Raw genomic sequence first — 17,999 nt, forward strand, 5'->3', positions numbered from 1 at the left:
CCATCAATATTCTCTTGTACCTCCATACCATGGGCAGGGGGGTGGAGTGTTCGGTATACTGGGCCTAAAATAAACTTATCTAAAAAAGAAAATCAAAGCTTTTTCTGTTGTAGAACTAGAAACATCACAAAAGAAGTTACTGAAAGTTACTTAGTTATTACTAGTTATTAAGCCTGGCAACGCAGTTCTTTCACTACAAAAAGTTATGAGATCTCATACAAAACCAGTTCCCAAGTCAGTTCTTTTAGTTAATGTATAATATGGAAGCACATATTCAACAACTACTTTAATCAAATAATGGATAAGTATTTATAGTGACCGTACACATATAGTTCTTATTTGTATAATAATTATATTGACTTGACATTTGGACGGCAACAAATTTTACTAATTAAATTACTTTAATAATCCTAACACTTTATTCTTAAGTGCACTGTTACTCCGGTCAAATTAAACATTTCAATCTACCAAAATTCCGACAAAGCTGAATTTTGGTAAAGACCTTGGGTTAGCCATTATAAAGTAAAAGAAAAAAGTCACCATCGATTCCACGTCTGCTTAAAAAGTTATTCAACGTCAAATGTAAAAAATTTTTGTTTTTTTGGTTTTTTTTTCGTAAACGGTAAGTTTCTTCAAAACAATAGATCGGACCAAAATTGTAGATTATAAAATTATCTACAATAATGTTTTTACACTTTTTTCCCTAAGAATTATCACTTCTGAGATCTTTCGATTCAAAATGCCGATCGAGTTATGATGTATATGTTACGGGTAATACGCGAAATTAGTTAATTCGCGAATTAACCGGTTAAAATGCGAATTAACTATCACAGTCGGTTAAAGCTAAAAGAAACAAATATATTTTAAAAATGTTCGCAAATTATCCGGATAGAACGCGAATTATACAATATGACTGGTTATAGGTATATGTGAACACTTGGCTATTTCGCGAATTAGCCGGATAATATGTTAAGCGAACAATTAATATCACATTCATAGGCGTGTGCAAGAAATGAGTGGCCGTTTTATTACATACACTTTTATTTACAAAAAAATACAAACACCATTTACTCTATAAAGGGGAAGGACCAGTGGTGCACCGAATATACAAAATATATCCAGTATGGTTGAGGCATTGCGGCCACTTCATTAGCTGTTTTCGATTTTAGTCTCAATTGTACAAAGTTAATTGTTTAGTTAAGTAGTTCTGATAGACTAATATGAATGTATACGGGCCATCAGGATTCGACTGCGTGTCGATTAAATCTACGTGACATCGACTGTTCATTTCAAAATGTTTTTCAACCATCAGTCCCTTTTTCATGCATTTTTGTTTCGTTAGACATGTGTGCATAAGCTAAGATAAATGGACACACTTTCTTGCATAATATTTTTATATTTTTTAGCTCCATCACCAATCTATTGTGACCTCCAAGTCCAATAGCTAAATGAGTTTCATGAATGATTTTAAAAAAGTCCTAAATTCTTGTTCATTTAGTTTTAAATGAACGTGCTGATTCCCTCGCCAAAATTGGTGCAGGTTCGTTATTCGTGGGCCCAGAACCGACACTTAGCGTTCCAAAAAATCTCGTAAGAGACAGGCTCTGTGAATGGGTTAGGGGTGCGACGTTCCGGGACTGGAATGACAGTCCCGGAATGGAACATGTCGCAGACCTAGGAGACATATCACCCTCGGACATAACGGCCTATGTTAAAAGGCTGGGTCTTGAGGGTGAACTTTAACACTTTTTATCTTAAAGAGTTTGTAGAAACTGAGCCACAATAGGCCCTCGCGGCCGCAGTGGAGGGTCCCATGGGACCCACTCTTAGTCAAATACAAATACAAATCCATATAGACAAAGGATACGATACTAATCGTTTGGTTGGTTCGCGTTTTAACTTGTTTGCGGTGGATAATACGCGAAACTAAGACAGATTCAGGTTTTATCCATCGCTTTTAGATAATCCGTGTGTTAACCGCTTAATTCGCGATTTAGCTAATTTCGCGTATTATCCGTAACATATACATTATACACACACTTCCACGCCACTTATTAAGTAGTATATTCGTTAAAGTTTTTGACGGAGTTTTATGAGACAATCTTCTCATTATTTGATTGTGGTGGACATGGTATATTTATAGCTAATTTAAATTAGTAGTTAAGTTATGATACTCATACCTAAAAAATGACCAGCTGTTTCTATAATATTGGGCACACGATCTTGAGCAATATGTCCTCCGGGCATCTGAGATGATATGACACTACCATCAGGACCAGTAATTTGGGCCTGGGCACTGGGGCCTTCGATCTCTGTTTTTGGCACTACGGCACCATCCGCCAAAAACAGCCACGAAGAAAATATAACTAAAATCTGATTAAGCACATTTGCATCAATTAATTATTCTAAATATTGACAAGTGTTGTTGGAATAAATATTTTTTGAATGTGTTTTAAATTTTTGTTTTTCAGAGAAAAAAACAAATTTGGTGTGTTAGTATATGACATAAATCGAGATTGATTAACGTATATTCAATTAGTTTCGGTGGCTTCCTGTTTCACGGGAAATGTATGTTTTTTCTTTATTTCATAGAAAATGATATTCTTTTAGACGGAGAGCTGGCTACACAAAAAAACCTTATCATCGTTACATGTTACATGGCTAATTTTTCTTGTGAAGTATCCTTTTGTGGTGCCATTATGAAATAGTCATGTCTGCCAGCGCCATCCCGGGGCTTAAAGCGGGAGTGGCCTATCGAAAGGGTGAAATTTTGACTCTAAAAATATTATAAGGTACACGAGTTATAATTGCGAAAATAGCTTTTATGTATTATTAAGAAACGTGGAAAATTGTTAGCAGACATTTTTCTCGTGGCTAAAATGCCGACAGACAACGCGAAAGAGGGCATGAAATTTTGAGAAACCCCGTCGAGAGTGCCGTTTGGTGGAATGTCATGTTTATGTGTTTAAAAAGCCGCATGCAAAAGGCCAGACAAAAAAATCGTGGGTTAATCAGCGGTAGACTGTTAACAGAAGCCCGATATTACTCTACAGGGTGAGTCTTGAGTAAGTGCAAATATTTTCACAGCTGGTAGATCTCTATAAAAAAAAACATACTTTCTCTTTACCGTTTTCCAAACAAGTCTAAAATAACAGAGTTATTCAAGTTTGGAAATTTAAAAAGAAATTGATTTATTTTTAAACAATTTTGCGAGCTACCTGTTTTTTCTGTATTTGCATCCATGCTTTTAGTATCATAGCCGTAGACATATTAAGCTGTAAGCATGGCAGGTTAAGATATAATTATACCGTGGGTAAATTTGCGGTGAACAGGCAGTTCTAAAAAGTTTGCTAAAAAAACTCCCCGCGTTGTCAATTGAAACATAATACATGAAGTCTACAAAAAATTTACGGTTTAATTATGGACTCATAGGAAGACTCAGATACAATATAAATAGGACGAGTCAGATACAAATAGTGAGACAGAATAGTAAATGTATGATATCTGTTATTGAAATCATAAAAAATATATTTATAATATAATCGTATATATGATTTATCTATACTGATTTAGTCACGATCTTTGTGTCTGCCCTTTTATAGACGGCTTTTAAAATAAATAAATGACATTCCACCAATCGGCCAATCGACCAATGATTTTTTTTCAAAATTTTATGCCTTTTTCGCGTTGCCTGCCGGCATTTTAGCGACAAGAAAAATGTCTGCCAATAATTTTCCAAGTTTCTTAATAATAAATAAAAGCTATTTTCGCAATTATAACTCATGTACCTTATAATATTTTTAGTGTCAAAATTCCATCCTTTCGATTGACCGCCGCCGCTTTAAGCTCCCTGGAACGCGCTGGCAGACATGACTATTTCATAATGGCTACACAAAAGGATACTTCACAAGAAAAATTTGCCTCTTAAATTATTTATAGAGTGGCGTATCTTATGTCAACGAATACAACAACTGAATATCAAGGTTTGACATTTTCACTTAAAAAATATAGCATTTTAAATTTCAATCTAGAGTGCCATGGCGATAAATGTAACGACTATTTGTACCAAATAATTCTATAGACATTCTTTATTTAACTAAATGATTCATAAAAAAATGCTTTTTTCTAATATACCAATGAGCCACTCTCGTGCTAAAGGAAAAAAATAAGTTTTGATTAAAAATACGGTTTGTCATTTTTTGGTTTGGTTAGGAAAAAAGACAGGAAAAACATTAGACGATTAAATCTATTTTCCCAAAGATCCATTAATAAGTTAAAACCATTAATAAATATAATTTAAAACCATTAATAAAAATTAATGATTTTAACACAGACATGGCACTCTAGATTGAAATTTAAAATACTTTTTTTTAACTGATAATTTCAAAAGTTGACATATGATATGTAATTCTATTCAGATTATTATTTTCTATCAAATAATGTAAAAACATACTGGGGGTACCATTTAAAAATCAAAAATGTCTGAAATAGGAAGTGACCGCAACTAACTGAATACGTCAATCAATATCCCCATTGATGTCATAACATACCAAATCTCGTTTTTTATCTAAAAAAAATTAAAGAATTATAGAGGTGAGTCACTTTTGAAAAAGACCCGGTATAATAATTATATTAAAATTTCAAATATTATGAATTAATAAATTTGTTTTCGTGTAAATTTTCTGGCTTTAAGGTTATGATTCTTTCTAAAGTTATCCTCTAAACTTTTAATTTCTTTAAATTATTATTATTTTAAAATTGTCATAGAGACCCATAGGCATACTTTAAATAGCTCAATATGACTATAGAAATATTGTTCTAAGATTTTTTGGGATTGGTGTTCTTTTCAGTTACATATTTGCTATTTTTTTTCTCTCAAACCATAAAACAAGAAACAATTTATTATTGTAAAGAAATAATTTAGGTATATTACTTTAAAATTCTAGGGTAGACTTACCATATACTTCATAATGATCGATCTTTTATATTAAGATGACTGCTACGTACAAAAATAAAAGTGCATAAAACTATGATTAAAATGAAGTAGATCTGTTTATTAAATTCGTCACACTTTAAATTGTGGAATTAAACATGGAAATTCAATTACTATTATTAGATTGCTCATGTTTAGCATTAACATAATTTGTCGTCAGCCTAATCAATAAAGGAACAAATTCCACAATTGTAAGCGAATAACAACTTAGACAATAATACTTTCAAATTTTATTTATTAGAATATATAATTTTGTCGTTTAAATTTGTTATTTAAGTTTCGTTAGTATATTGTTCTTTGTGTATTTAATATTAAATTGTAATAGTTTTAAGTAGATTTAGTTATCTAAAAGTTTAGACATTATTTTAGGATAATAATATACATTCCAATTTAAATGACAATAAGGCCACAAAATAGTACATAATTTATTAAAAATGAATCTTTATTTTTACCGAAATTTTAAACAGAAATCATTCTGTATGAACACATTTTTCTGTATTACTGGGATCTGTTTCATCAAGCAATTGAACATATTTAATTCCTAGTAATTTTAGAAAATATTTAGTTTATACTTACCTGAAATAATTATATATTTTGACAATTCTATGGAAATATAACAAAAAAAAGCACCGTTGACTTTTTGTATTACTACTAAATTTAAAAACTAATATCAGTACTACATCTTTAATTATTAAAAAAAATAGTGTGCACTATGTGGGCATATTTGAAGTGAAACTTCTTACTGATAGCTAGTAAATTGAAGGATATGTTTAAAAAAATGTAGTTTGAAATGTTGAAAAAGTAATAAATTAAAAATTAATAAATAGTTTGATTCACTTTCACAAAATTTGTATTAAAATGTCCGACTGTCCGTCTGTCTGTCTGAAGACTCACATTCGGGTACCTCCAGTGATTGAACTTTGTACCGAAAATATTGTAATATACTGATGGAAATTTGAAACACCCTGTGGAATATGTTTAGAAAGCAAGATATTTAAAAATTATTTTATTTACAACCACATATGCAATACTGACATTACCGACTTTTAAAAAATTTGAATGTGTCAAATTATCTACATTTCTTCCCTCATCCTTTTCCCTCACCCATATCCCTCACTCGGTTTTTCTTATTTCTCTCTCTTCAGCCCTTCACTCTACGCGAAGCTTCGGAGAAGTTGTGGCCCACTAGGGTTTTGAGTGATCCAGTGATCCAGTGATTTGATTTTGGTTCCAATCGACCCATAATTACGAAAAATTCTGATGATTTCGTCCATTTAGAGTCATCATTTCGAAACTTCGAGGGCATCGTCCTGTAGCCCGTCCCCAATTACGACGAAATCGACACCTATTTTTCTTAAATTCAAATCCTTAGTCCCACCCTGATGAAGATGTAAACGAAACGTCGTATTCAAATTGCAAATGAAAAAGTTCATTAATATAATGAATTAAATCATTAATTTTGAGCCGATGAACGATTTCATTGGCACAATGAAAAATAATTCATTAACTCTATGAACTTTAAGTTCATTAAATCAATGAACAGTGTTCATTAATTTGAAGAACACATTTATTGGTACAATGAACAGATTTCGTTAATATTATGTACCTAAATCCTTATATTAATGAACCGTTATCATTAATACAATGAAATAATTTCATAACCTATTTAGTTATGCTCGTACATTTAAAAGTCGACACTATTAGTAACTCTTGTTACACCGTATAATCGATGATGAAGATCGCTGTCATTGATATGAAATGTCATTGATAGTCATTTCCCAGCCGACTACCTGAAATAATTCTACAATAAATAGATTTCCATTTGAACAAGCCCTTAGCTACAAAGGTAACAAAATTACTAATAGTGCCGACTTACTTACGAGCACAGTAAATTTTTCCATTAGGGATTATTAATAAAAAACAAGTGCAATAAACTAATAATAATTTATTAAACTTGATATAGCATATACAAATTAAAAATTAAAAAAATCGAATCGACGAAGAGAATAGTAATGTTATTAATTTTAGGGTAAATTATAATAAGAAAATTAATTTACCAGTCGATATCCTGAGGCATTTCTATAAAAAGACCATTTCTTCATTATATTAGCTGTATCCTTAGACTTGATAACGTCTAGACGAATTTGCAACAGGCTTTCCAAGTCGCATCAAGTGGGTCCGATGTTAAATTGTTGAATTTGAGGGCTTGAAGGCAGGTCTCAACATCTTCATCTGGTTCTAAAAGACGTATATCAAAATAGTTAAAATGCCAAATATTAAAAGAACATTCGAATTTACCATAATCAGTTCCATGCCTCGACTTCTGAAACATATTTAGAATCCGCTGTTTTAATGAATACCCACACCAGAGATCTCACACAGCGGAATTTGATTTGACAACACAACAAATTAACTACAATACGATAGGACTTTTATTTAAAATATTTAAAATATTGAAGAGAACACTTGCCGCTCTAATGAAACTAAAGCCTCACTGAATAACTCAACCACACAGACGTTATTAAAGTGCCAAAGTAACCGATCAACATGGCGGACATTTAAGCCCTAATATTTTATTCATGACATTAATAACCGCGTACATTAATATAATGTAGTGTGTTTGTTGTATTAATAACATTGTTCATTGTCACAATATCTCAATGATTTAGTACATTAATATAATGAATATGTGTTTATTAAAGTTTCAGCATTAAAATAAAGAACGCGTTCATTGGGACAATGAACGTGTTCATTATATTAATGAAAATCTTACATTAATTTAATAACCAGATTTTCATTATATTGATGAAGTTAGATTCATAGTATTAATAAATCGGACATCGATCTATGATTAACAAATCATTATATTAATGAAAAAAATCATTGTCACAATGAAACAACAGTTAATAATCAATGTTCATTAATATTATGAACAATATTTTTTTCAGTGTACCTTCCCCTCCCCCATCAGTCTCTCAATTGAGGTGCCACTCCTGGCAATATGACCAAAATATCGGAGGATTGACTGATTTAATCTGGTAACCAGACACGTCCCAATTTTTAGTTCCTCTATAATGGAAATGTTTGTTCGATGAGCCGTCTATGGTATTCGCAGCAGCAGTCGATATACCCACATCTCCAAGGCATTTATTCTTTACTTGTAACCTTCCTTTAGTGTCTATGTTTCGGAGCCATAAATAACTATTGGGAATATCAGGGAGTTCGCAATGCGCAGTTTAGTTCTTCGTGTGATTGCTGAAGTCTTCCATATCTTAATCAGCTTTATTGTTGCATTCCTCGCCATTGCCACTCTGCGCCTGATTTTAGCCTCTCATCCTCCAGAGTTAGCTATCATGGAACCTAAATAGTTGAACTGGCTCACTACCTCGTATCCAGCCACGGTTCGGATATCAAGTTGGTTCTGCTCTTTCTTATTTCTCGCCTCATTTAATTAAGCAAAATATTCTTGTAATATCTTTATTAAATACTTATCTAACGTCAACAAAAATAAAAGACTAACAATAATAACAATAATAATTATTGTCCGTATCATGCTGTACGTAGCCCAAAGAGTAGATGGTTTTTTCTGCCTTGCCATGTCGCTAAAATATGCCATCAAGACTGTCTTCGAATTCGGCACACCATTTTTCGTATACTTTCAATGCTATTTCATATTGCCCCCTACTTTTCTCTGGAAGTAAACTGGCTTCTGCTCTTTTTGCAGCTTCTGTAAGTTCTGATGGACTACCAATATTAAAGTAGTCTTCATTATCAGAACTTTTCGACAACATTCTGGCTTTCTATATTATATAAATTCGAAAAAGCGAAGGAGAAATTCAAAACTGTCACTTAGTCGTTTGTTTTGCTGTTGAAGGTTTGCGCCATAACAACCAATGGTACCGGTAATGGTATTTTACTAGATAGATATGGAAATACCAAAACAGAAAACGACAAATTTTCGCATATTTATTTTTTTTTCAAAATAAAATGCTGTCCCTATTTTTATTAACTGTTTAAAAAAAGCGTCCATTATTCCCAAAGAACCTGGCTTATAAATCAAAAAGATGCAAAAAGAGACTTTTAGTCGGATAACATAATCAGATTATCAGTCCGATTTATTGCATTATTGACAATAAATCGCACATACTGGAGATAACTAATGTTGGCTATAGTTAAAAATGATCTTACCTTGCTGTAAATTGTTTCCATTTTCAAAAAATCGCCGATCAAAGAGATTATAACACCATTTTCTTGCATCTAAAAAATGTAAAAACAGTGTTTATTTACTACCTATTTTTCATATACATGGGACATACCTACTACTGCAGAAACGTCATTGTCTCCAGGATTCTTCATGTAATATATATTTTATATACTTTATTACCTTTATATTTATAAATTTCAGCCGAAATATTAAATTGAACTTCCAAAACGAAACTAAACGGAATGAATTAAAATGGCGTCGAATATTTTCGAATTTGTTCTAGAACAAATCTGAAGTTGTCTCTGAAACTGAAATCTGTCAATTCTAAACTGTGAAGTTAGACAATAGTTAGACAAAAACAATGCTGTCCTTGTCTAGGCGGCCATACTTGTCGTGAGGAGAATGACAGGAATGACACTAATGACTGTTTCCAATTTTCCTATTTCACTGTCACCCCCCTGGTTACAACCATTTAAACGCAAAAGTATTTATTCTATAAAAGGCGTTTGGTGGTAACGAAACTATTGTAAAAGTAAAATATTAAGAGTACCCCTACAAAAGTCAGTATGCAAAAAAGTGTGATATTGATGAGAGTAGAAGGATAGAAATTAGACATAGCAATTTATCTTTTTTATTAGTAGAACTGAAATAAAAAAATCTAAAGTAAGTAATAAGGAACACATACCTATAAATAATTCAAATCAAAATACAGTTTATTTTATCAAATACAAGTTTATTAATGATGTGGTTGTAAATAAAATAGTATACAAACCTCGGAGGAAAGTTTTCATTATTGTCTCGCGATTTAGTTAATTCTCTCGACAGTAATGAAACACTTCCCTCCTCGGTATGTAATATACTATCATCATCTAGATGCATCTTTTCTCGATAGTTTGTTTTTTGTTGGAGATATTCGCTTTTGAAAAAGACACTAATATTCTTTCGTAATTTTGCTTTTGGTGCTAGTCAACAGACCTATGAAATACTGTTTATGATTATAGATAAAAGACCATCTATTATAACCATCTATTATATGATTTATGTAATGTCACTGTCATTGAAAAGTAATATTTTTATTTTCTGTTATTGCAGTAACTGTAGCAGAAAAGGGTTTTAAGTCCCGAAGTTGTATCCATTATAATTGTTTTAATTGAAGATAATAGAGATCACAATATTAACCAGATTGACCACTACACACAACGAATTAAAAAAGTTTAGTACCAACCTCTCAAACATTGGATGAGTTACGAAGAGCACTGCTAGAATAATGGACGGCTATACCTCTGGAAGAAATTTGTAAAATTCCTCTGTGAAACGTCGCCGTCGTTTAGTGGAAAGTAATCCGAGACGGATAAACGCTGTGATTGAAGCTCGGAGGGGAGGGGGGGAATAATTATCGGTATTAGTGATAATTTTCTTATTATATGTTTTTGCTTTTTCCTTAATTTAATCGGTAACTCTAACATTTTATTATCAATAAAAATTACGAGAAAATGTTAGTGTCTTTTTCAAAAGCGAATATTTCCAACAAAAATAAGACTAGTGAGATGAATAAAACACCAAACCATCGAAAAAAGATGCACTTAGGTGATAAAATGATTTTTAAATTCGCTACTCTGTTAACGCTATATTCTACAGGGTGTTTCAAAGTTTCACGAAAATATCAACTTTTTTACCCCTGAATAATCGAGAGATGGAAACTCTCATTTTTAATTTTGAACGAGATGCTAAAAGTGAAATAGTTTAACTACAAATTGCTTTCAAAATCATCAAAATCGGCCTACTAGAACAAAACCTATCAAACTTTAAAATACATCAAAATTTTGAGGTGTCCGTTTTTCGCGCCGGTGAGTGTATATTTGATAAAATGCAATTAAATGACGATTTTTTACAAAAAAAAGTTTTATAGGGTATAAAAAAAGAAATAAGTATAAAGAATTTTTTGTTTACTTATATATTAAGTACTAAGGTGATTTACCTAATATTACCGACGCGACACCGACGTTGCAAATAACGTAATAAAACATTTTATGTTCAAATTTTATGTCAGTCCGGTTGAACTTGTTACACACGTTAAATGAGCTATAAAACTATGGAAATACGCAGAGGTTAAGGAGTAGAGTAGTAAAGTGAAACATGAACGGTACGACCCAAAATGGCAATCGCCCACATTTTCTCTGATCCTTTTAATTTTTTTTTTGTTTCCTGACTGTCCCAACTGTTCGGCTAATAGAATATATTATAAAACCAAGAATTTTTTAAACATTATGTAATGATAATTATGATTAAAATTGTCAAGGAGAATAAGTAAAGCATTAAACAAAATTATGATGAAAACTTAGTTCAAGAAAATTTCCTAAAGGTCGTGTTTCTTTTAAAATAAAGATCTAAAGATTATAATCTGAATATATTATATATACCGGGTGCGTCTGAAAAGTGACTCACCCCTATATCTTTTTATTTTTTCAGATAAAAAACAAGATTTTGTATGTTAGTATATGACATAAATTAGTACTGATTGACGTATTCAATTGTTTTTGGTCACTTCCTGTTTCACCGGAAATTACTACAACTTTTGATTTTTAAATGGTACCCTCGGTATATGTTTACTTTATTCGATAGAAAGTGACACTCTAAATAGAATGACATATCATATGTCAACTTTTGACATTTTTGCTAAAAAAAATATGAGTATCATGGCTGTGTTAAAAACACAATTTTTTTTATATAATTCGTCTAATGTTTTTATGTCCTGTCCTGGCAGGTTAAAATATGCCTAAATCGTATTTTTAATCATATATCAATTTTTCAAATGGAACAAGGGTGGCTCATTAGCGTATTTGGAAAAAGCATTTTTTACGAATAATTTGGTACCACTCACTTGGTATTTTGAGTCATATTGTCGTAATGAACCGCATGTTACAATTTCAAATAAACAAAATGCAAAAATATAAAAAGTTGTCATACGATATGTCATTCTATTCAGTGTGTCATTTTCTATCGAATAAAATAAAAAAAAATACCGAGGGTGGCTTTTAAAAATCAAAAGTTGTAGTCATTTCCAGTCAAACAGAAAGTGACAGAAAACAATTGAATAAGTCAATCAAATCTCATTTTTATCTCATTATAGTTTTTCGATAGTATATGCGAAAATATCAAAAGTTATAGTTAAATAAAGGCGAGCCCCCCCGTTGAGACTCACCCGGTAAATTAATATCGATTCGACCTTCTAGCTCATTCAAAGTACAATTAAATAAAACGCATGATTTTAATTATAATTTATTTTTTTAAATAGCTATAAACTACGTCAGTCTCCAAGTATCATCTAGTAGAATTCGGGTCTATAACTACCATCATCGAAAAACTTTTCGAAGTTATCTGGAATATAAGTACCACTCAAATCAGCAGTAGAGTTTTCCAAAAATTCAGTCGTCGCAGGTGTTTCCGTCGTACCGGAAGTGGTTTCTTCAGTCTCCTCTTTGATCGGTACTGATTCCCTTGTTTCTACTCTTGGTGGAGTTCCTGGGTGAAGGAATACCCTTTCTTCTCCATCAGAAGTTATCTTTCTACTTTCTACGGTGATGGAGTCAGCAGTGGCATCTTGAGCTGATGCTACGGGAACCACAGCTTCTACGGCATTCGAGGCAGCTTCGGGTACGACGAGTTGCTGGTATTCGAATCCAGAGATCGCTGGGTGAGCGTAGACTACAGGGGCTGCTTGAAAGACTGGTCCGGCATTGTCTTCTAGGAGAATGCGACCTCCAGGAGCGTAAGCATCGATGATGCTACCATCAGGACCGACTACTTTGGTTTTGGTGCTGGGACCTTCCAAGTACTTCGCTGATGGCACTGGAATGAGACCTGCGTTCACTGCCACGAGGCAGGCAACAAAAATACAGGCTACCTGAAAGTAAATGTTACATTATTATCGATAGGTAACGAGTTTATTAGAGATGACAAATAAAATAGCATTCTATTTAACAACCTACAACCTAATACGTTTTATCCACCCTATATAAAAAGTATTATTTTTTAATATAAGTTATTTACATACAGAGATTTGTTCCAAGCAGTTGATAAAAATATATTATATATAATCATGCTTCTTAAAAAGAAAGTCAATTTTTCAAGAATGTATACCGGGTGCATCTCAAAAGTGGCTCACCAATATAACTTTTTTATTTTTTCAGAAAAAAAAACGATATTTGGTATTCAATTATTTTCGGTCACTACAACAATGACTACAACTTTTGATTTTTAAATGATACCTTTAATATTTTCTTACTTCATTTGGTAGAAAATGACATTCTGAATAGAATGATCATAAAGTCAACTTTTGACATTTTCAATTGAAAAAAATAGCATTTTAGATTTTAATTTAGAGTGCCATGGTCATAAATGTAACGACAGTTACGAAATACCAAGTGTGTGGGACCCAATTTTTCGTAAAGAAATACGTTTCCAAATATGCTAATGAGCTACTCTCGTTCAATTTGAAAAAATTGAAATATGATTAAAAATACGATTTGTGCATCTTTTAACCGGCCAGGACAAGACACGAAAAACATTAGACGATCAAATCTATTTTTCCAAGGCACCTTGATTAAAAATTAGTGCTTTTAACACAGCCATGGATACTAGATTGAAATTTAAAATATATATTTTTTAAAATTGGAAATGTCAAAAGTTTACATATGCTATGTCATTCTACTCAAGTGTCATTTTCTATTGAATAAAGTAGAAATATACTGAGAGTGCCATTTAAAAATCAAAAGTTGCAGTCATATCTGGTGAAACAGGAAGCGACCGAAAACAATTGAATACGTCAATCAATCCTAATTTATGTCATATAGTAACATACCACACCACATTTTATTATCAGAAAAAATAAAAAAGTTATATGTACCTACCAATACTAATATTACGAAATATGTCATCAAAAACCAGTAACAATTTATGTAACCATAAGAGGTTAATGGGCGTCAGCAAGCAAGTTAAATAATTGGATAAACTAAATAATCAATCAAAAACAACCTTGAATATGTAAATCTAGTTGGTACGAAAAAACTGACGACATTATTTGAAATACCGTATGATCGGAAAAACGACGTTAGAGACGGCTCGGGAATGTCAATTGATAATAATGTTGGCGAGGTCAATATTTAAACGTCATTTACTAAAAATTTACATAAAAGTCGTCAAAAATTAACACTAATTATATAAAAATTAAAAAAGGATACGATGTTTCTATCCACACAAATTTATTTACATAAAATTGTTTTTTCGAGTTTTAAACTGCATAATTTAAAAATCACGTTTACTAAATATAAAAATAAATTACAACTCTCTCAAGGCCAACTGGCAGTAAGGGACATTAAAAAAATAAAGTAGGAGCCTAGTAAATGACGTATAGGGTTTGACTTCGCCAAAATTTTCATCGATTGTCATTCGCCAGCCGTCTTTAACACCGTTTTTTTCGATCGTATGGTAGAACACCTTATACTATATTATATAGTTAATCTTTGGTTATACTATAAAAAATAGAGTTTGATTCAATTATATGTTGTGATACAAGTTTGTTATATTTAAAATTGATATTTATTTAAAGTAATTCTGTTCTTCCTCTTTTTTCCTGTCCATCAATGGGATAAGTAAAGTAAAGTAAAGTTTATTTATCAAAAAAAAAGTACAATGTAAGTAAAAAAAATAAAACTAAATTTCCTGAAAAATAAGAAAATAAAAATAAATAAAGCTATTCCTTAGTTCTAGATTTTCTAATTGGATAAATAAACTAAGTTGCTCACCAAAGAAATAAATCTTGTCGGTGAGATAAATCATTATTAATTTATCACATTGAAAATTATTTGCAAAATTGATTAATATATAAAGGGTGATCTTAAATAAGTGCAAATAATTTTAGAGGTAGTATATATCGACCCCAAAAACACGCCTATGAGGATTTTTTGTCAAGAAAAAAATAAAAATTTGGATTTTTTTGTAGAAATGTTTGGATTTTTCTTTTAATTCTTAGTTAAAAATCATAAAATTTTCATAATATGGCAACATAGGGAGAGTAGATTAACTTTACAAGAAAGAAAACACAGAAAAGATTCAGTAGTTCTCAAAATAAATTATTCTGGAAGTCAAATATCTGGGTTATTTGGACTTATTTGAAAAACGGTAAAGATAAAATATGTTTCTTTTATCGAAATCTACCAGCCTTGAAAATATTTGCACTTATTTAAGACTCACCCTGTATTAAAAAAGGGTAAGATAAATTTATGTTTTATTTGCAAAAAAACGAAGGACCAAATTTGACAAAATATCAAGAGATAACTTTTAATTGGTATGAAACGACCCACAATTCTGATCTAAAAGGAAAAAAATCAGTGGCGCACAAGTTTTTTTTTTTAAAAAAAATAATTCTAGTGATAACCTATATGCACATCCCTGATGAATTTATCGACATTGTTTTAGCATTAAAATATGTAGCCCTTATAGTAAATTTTACCCCCAAAAATTCATTCGAATCACTAAAAGTACTTTAGAAAATTATAATAAATCGAGATCGAAGATACTTTTGACACCCTGTAGTTACCAAACAAGTAGAACCTATGTTAATATGAAAAATAAATCTTGTTTTTCATGAGGAGTTTCCCCCACGAGATGTGGCACATGTTTTGAAACACCCTGTATATAAATATCATCTGGCATCCCTAAATAAAAAATCAAAATCAGTTTGAAATGTTAATTTAATATTTAACTCTCAGAAAACTCAATTCTTACATGCATATCCTTTTACCTGATAAGTATAATTATTATTGACTTTTAATATAGAGTATAAAAATGTTAAAAAGCAAAATAAAGAAAACGGATTTAATTACAATAAAGTAACCAGTAACGAGATCCAAGAAGATACCGATCTACATATCGACCTTGAAGTTTTCCGCCGAACCGCTAATTTGAGCTTGCACAAAATAAGGACCGAAACGAGAAAATAACGAAAAAAAAAATCAGAAGCAAATCAGACTTACTTTTCCGCTCATTACGCTGGGTCGATCGAGGCGAGACAGAAGACAATGGTACCACCGATTTTTTAACGGGTACTTTTTATATCTTATCGCGTCCTTGCCAACTTCGACAGCCAATTTGGTTTGCTTGCGGTAGTACCGGCGACGAAGAACGACGCGTACGCGGAATTCGCTGCTAGGTTATCGCGAATTCCGATGGCTACTGAAATGGGAGTTAGGATGGGCGAGATCGATGCCGCTGTCGATTGAGAAGATGAATATACGGAATGGACTTTGATGGGTATGTTGGCAGGGTATCATGAAGCTAGTGGAAATGTTTTCGTTAAAATAAATTGTATGTTTCGAAAGGGACTTGAATACTGAGTAATAAGTAATGTCTTTACCTTTGTGGCGACTTCACATTTTTTCAGCCGACAAGAAGTGCTTAACGTTTCAGGATGTAAATCTCCTCCCGTCGTCAGAGGCAAAAAAACAAGAAGAAAAAAGAAAAAAAAACATTTAAAATGTCTAAATACATCTTTTCTAAAACACTTTAATTTTTTTTGGGACCACTCTTGTTCCTTATTTACACCGCTGATTTGAAAAATAATATTGTGGATTGCGAACTGCATCAATTTGCCGATGACACGCAAATATATGCAACTTACACTGCTGAAAATGCAGCAGCTGTTTACAATAATATTAATTCTGCTCTTGAGAAAATAAGTAAATACTCATTGAATCATGGTCTTCAGTTGAATCTTGGCAAAACTCAAATGATTTGTTTTGGTAGGGTACCCTTAGCAAAGAACTGAATAACGAAATAATCCATCCATTAAAAACTGTCAAGAATTTGGGTTTAGCTCTAGATTGTGATTTTAGATTTCGAAATCATGTCAATTCGATTGTGCAAAAAAGTTATACAGCATTGAGGGGATTGTATAGGAATAAAAATATTATGAGTCAAGCATTGAAACGTAGCCTATGTGACAATCTGGTTCTTAGCCATGCCAACTATGCTGACATTGTCTATGGACCTTGTCTTGACGTGCACTCCTCTTCCAGAATACAGAAGATTCAAAATTCATGTGTACGTTTTCTTTGTTCTCTGGATAGAGGGGAGCATATCTCACCTTTGCTTAAAGAATTGAAGTGGCTTAATATGTATGAACGCGTAGACTGCATTTGGCTACCTTTGTACACAAACTAATTAAATTACAGACACCATTATATTTAAAATCTAAATTAAAACTGCGCCAAACTGTTCATAGCAGAGACACTCGAAATATTAATCAGTTATATCTACCTCAATATAAGACCTCTTTATATCGACGATTTACGTATTCTGCGGTCTCGTTATATAATTCCCTGCCAAGTGCTTTAATAGCTAAGTCCCTCGGTTCATTTAGATCGGGGTTCAGAGATTTATTATTCCATAATGTGAGTTGAGTATTCTTTTTGAAACCAGCCAACTATGCCTCTCCTTGGCTCTCTCTTCATCAACACCAATACATGCCTGTTGCCTTATGTTATTGCATAATGTACTTACATATAAGTATTAATTGTTCTCTATGTGTGCTCTATGTGTTACACTAATAGTTTTGTTAATGCTTTATATTTTTATATTTTTTGTATTTTTCATTGTTTTTTTTGTTACTATATTTATACATTTGATATATTAATTTAAGATAAGGTAGTAGATATTGATATTATTTGTTAGGTTATACTGTAATGGTACTCGGTTGACTAAGCAGTTATTTACTGAACTTCGCCGAGGATTATTAAAATAAAG

At 31.8% G+C, this 17,999-nt stretch overlaps 2 protein-coding genes across 2 annotated transcripts in view; one reads left to right on the forward strand and one right to left on the reverse strand.

The window, feature by feature from the left end:
- Nucleotides 1-17,999, forward strand: part of LOC115890300 (ADAMTS-like protein 3) — a 1,070,176-nt gene that overhangs the window by 798,404 nt on the left and 253,773 nt on the right. The gene's annotated exons all lie outside the window — the stretch shown is intronic.
- Nucleotides 12,488-16,436, reverse strand: LOC115890304. The gene is made up of 2 exons (XM_030910481.1): nt 16,232-16,436; nt 12,488-13,101 (listed from the first exon to the last, which is right to left on the reverse strand). Exons 1-2 carry the CDS (start codon nt 16,241-16,243, stop codon nt 12,523-12,525), a joined length of 591 nt encoding a protein of 196 aa, XP_030766341.1. The 5' UTR covers nt 16,244-16,436; the 3' UTR covers nt 12,488-12,522.

The sequence above is a fragment of the Sitophilus oryzae genome, unplaced genomic scaffold, assembly GCF_002938485.1.
Source record: "Sitophilus oryzae breed Bouriz unplaced genomic scaffold, Soryzae_2.0 scaffold_860_pilon_pilon, whole genome shotgun sequence".
Classification (NCBI taxonomy): Eukaryota; Metazoa; Arthropoda; class Insecta; order Coleoptera; family Curculionidae; genus Sitophilus; species Sitophilus oryzae.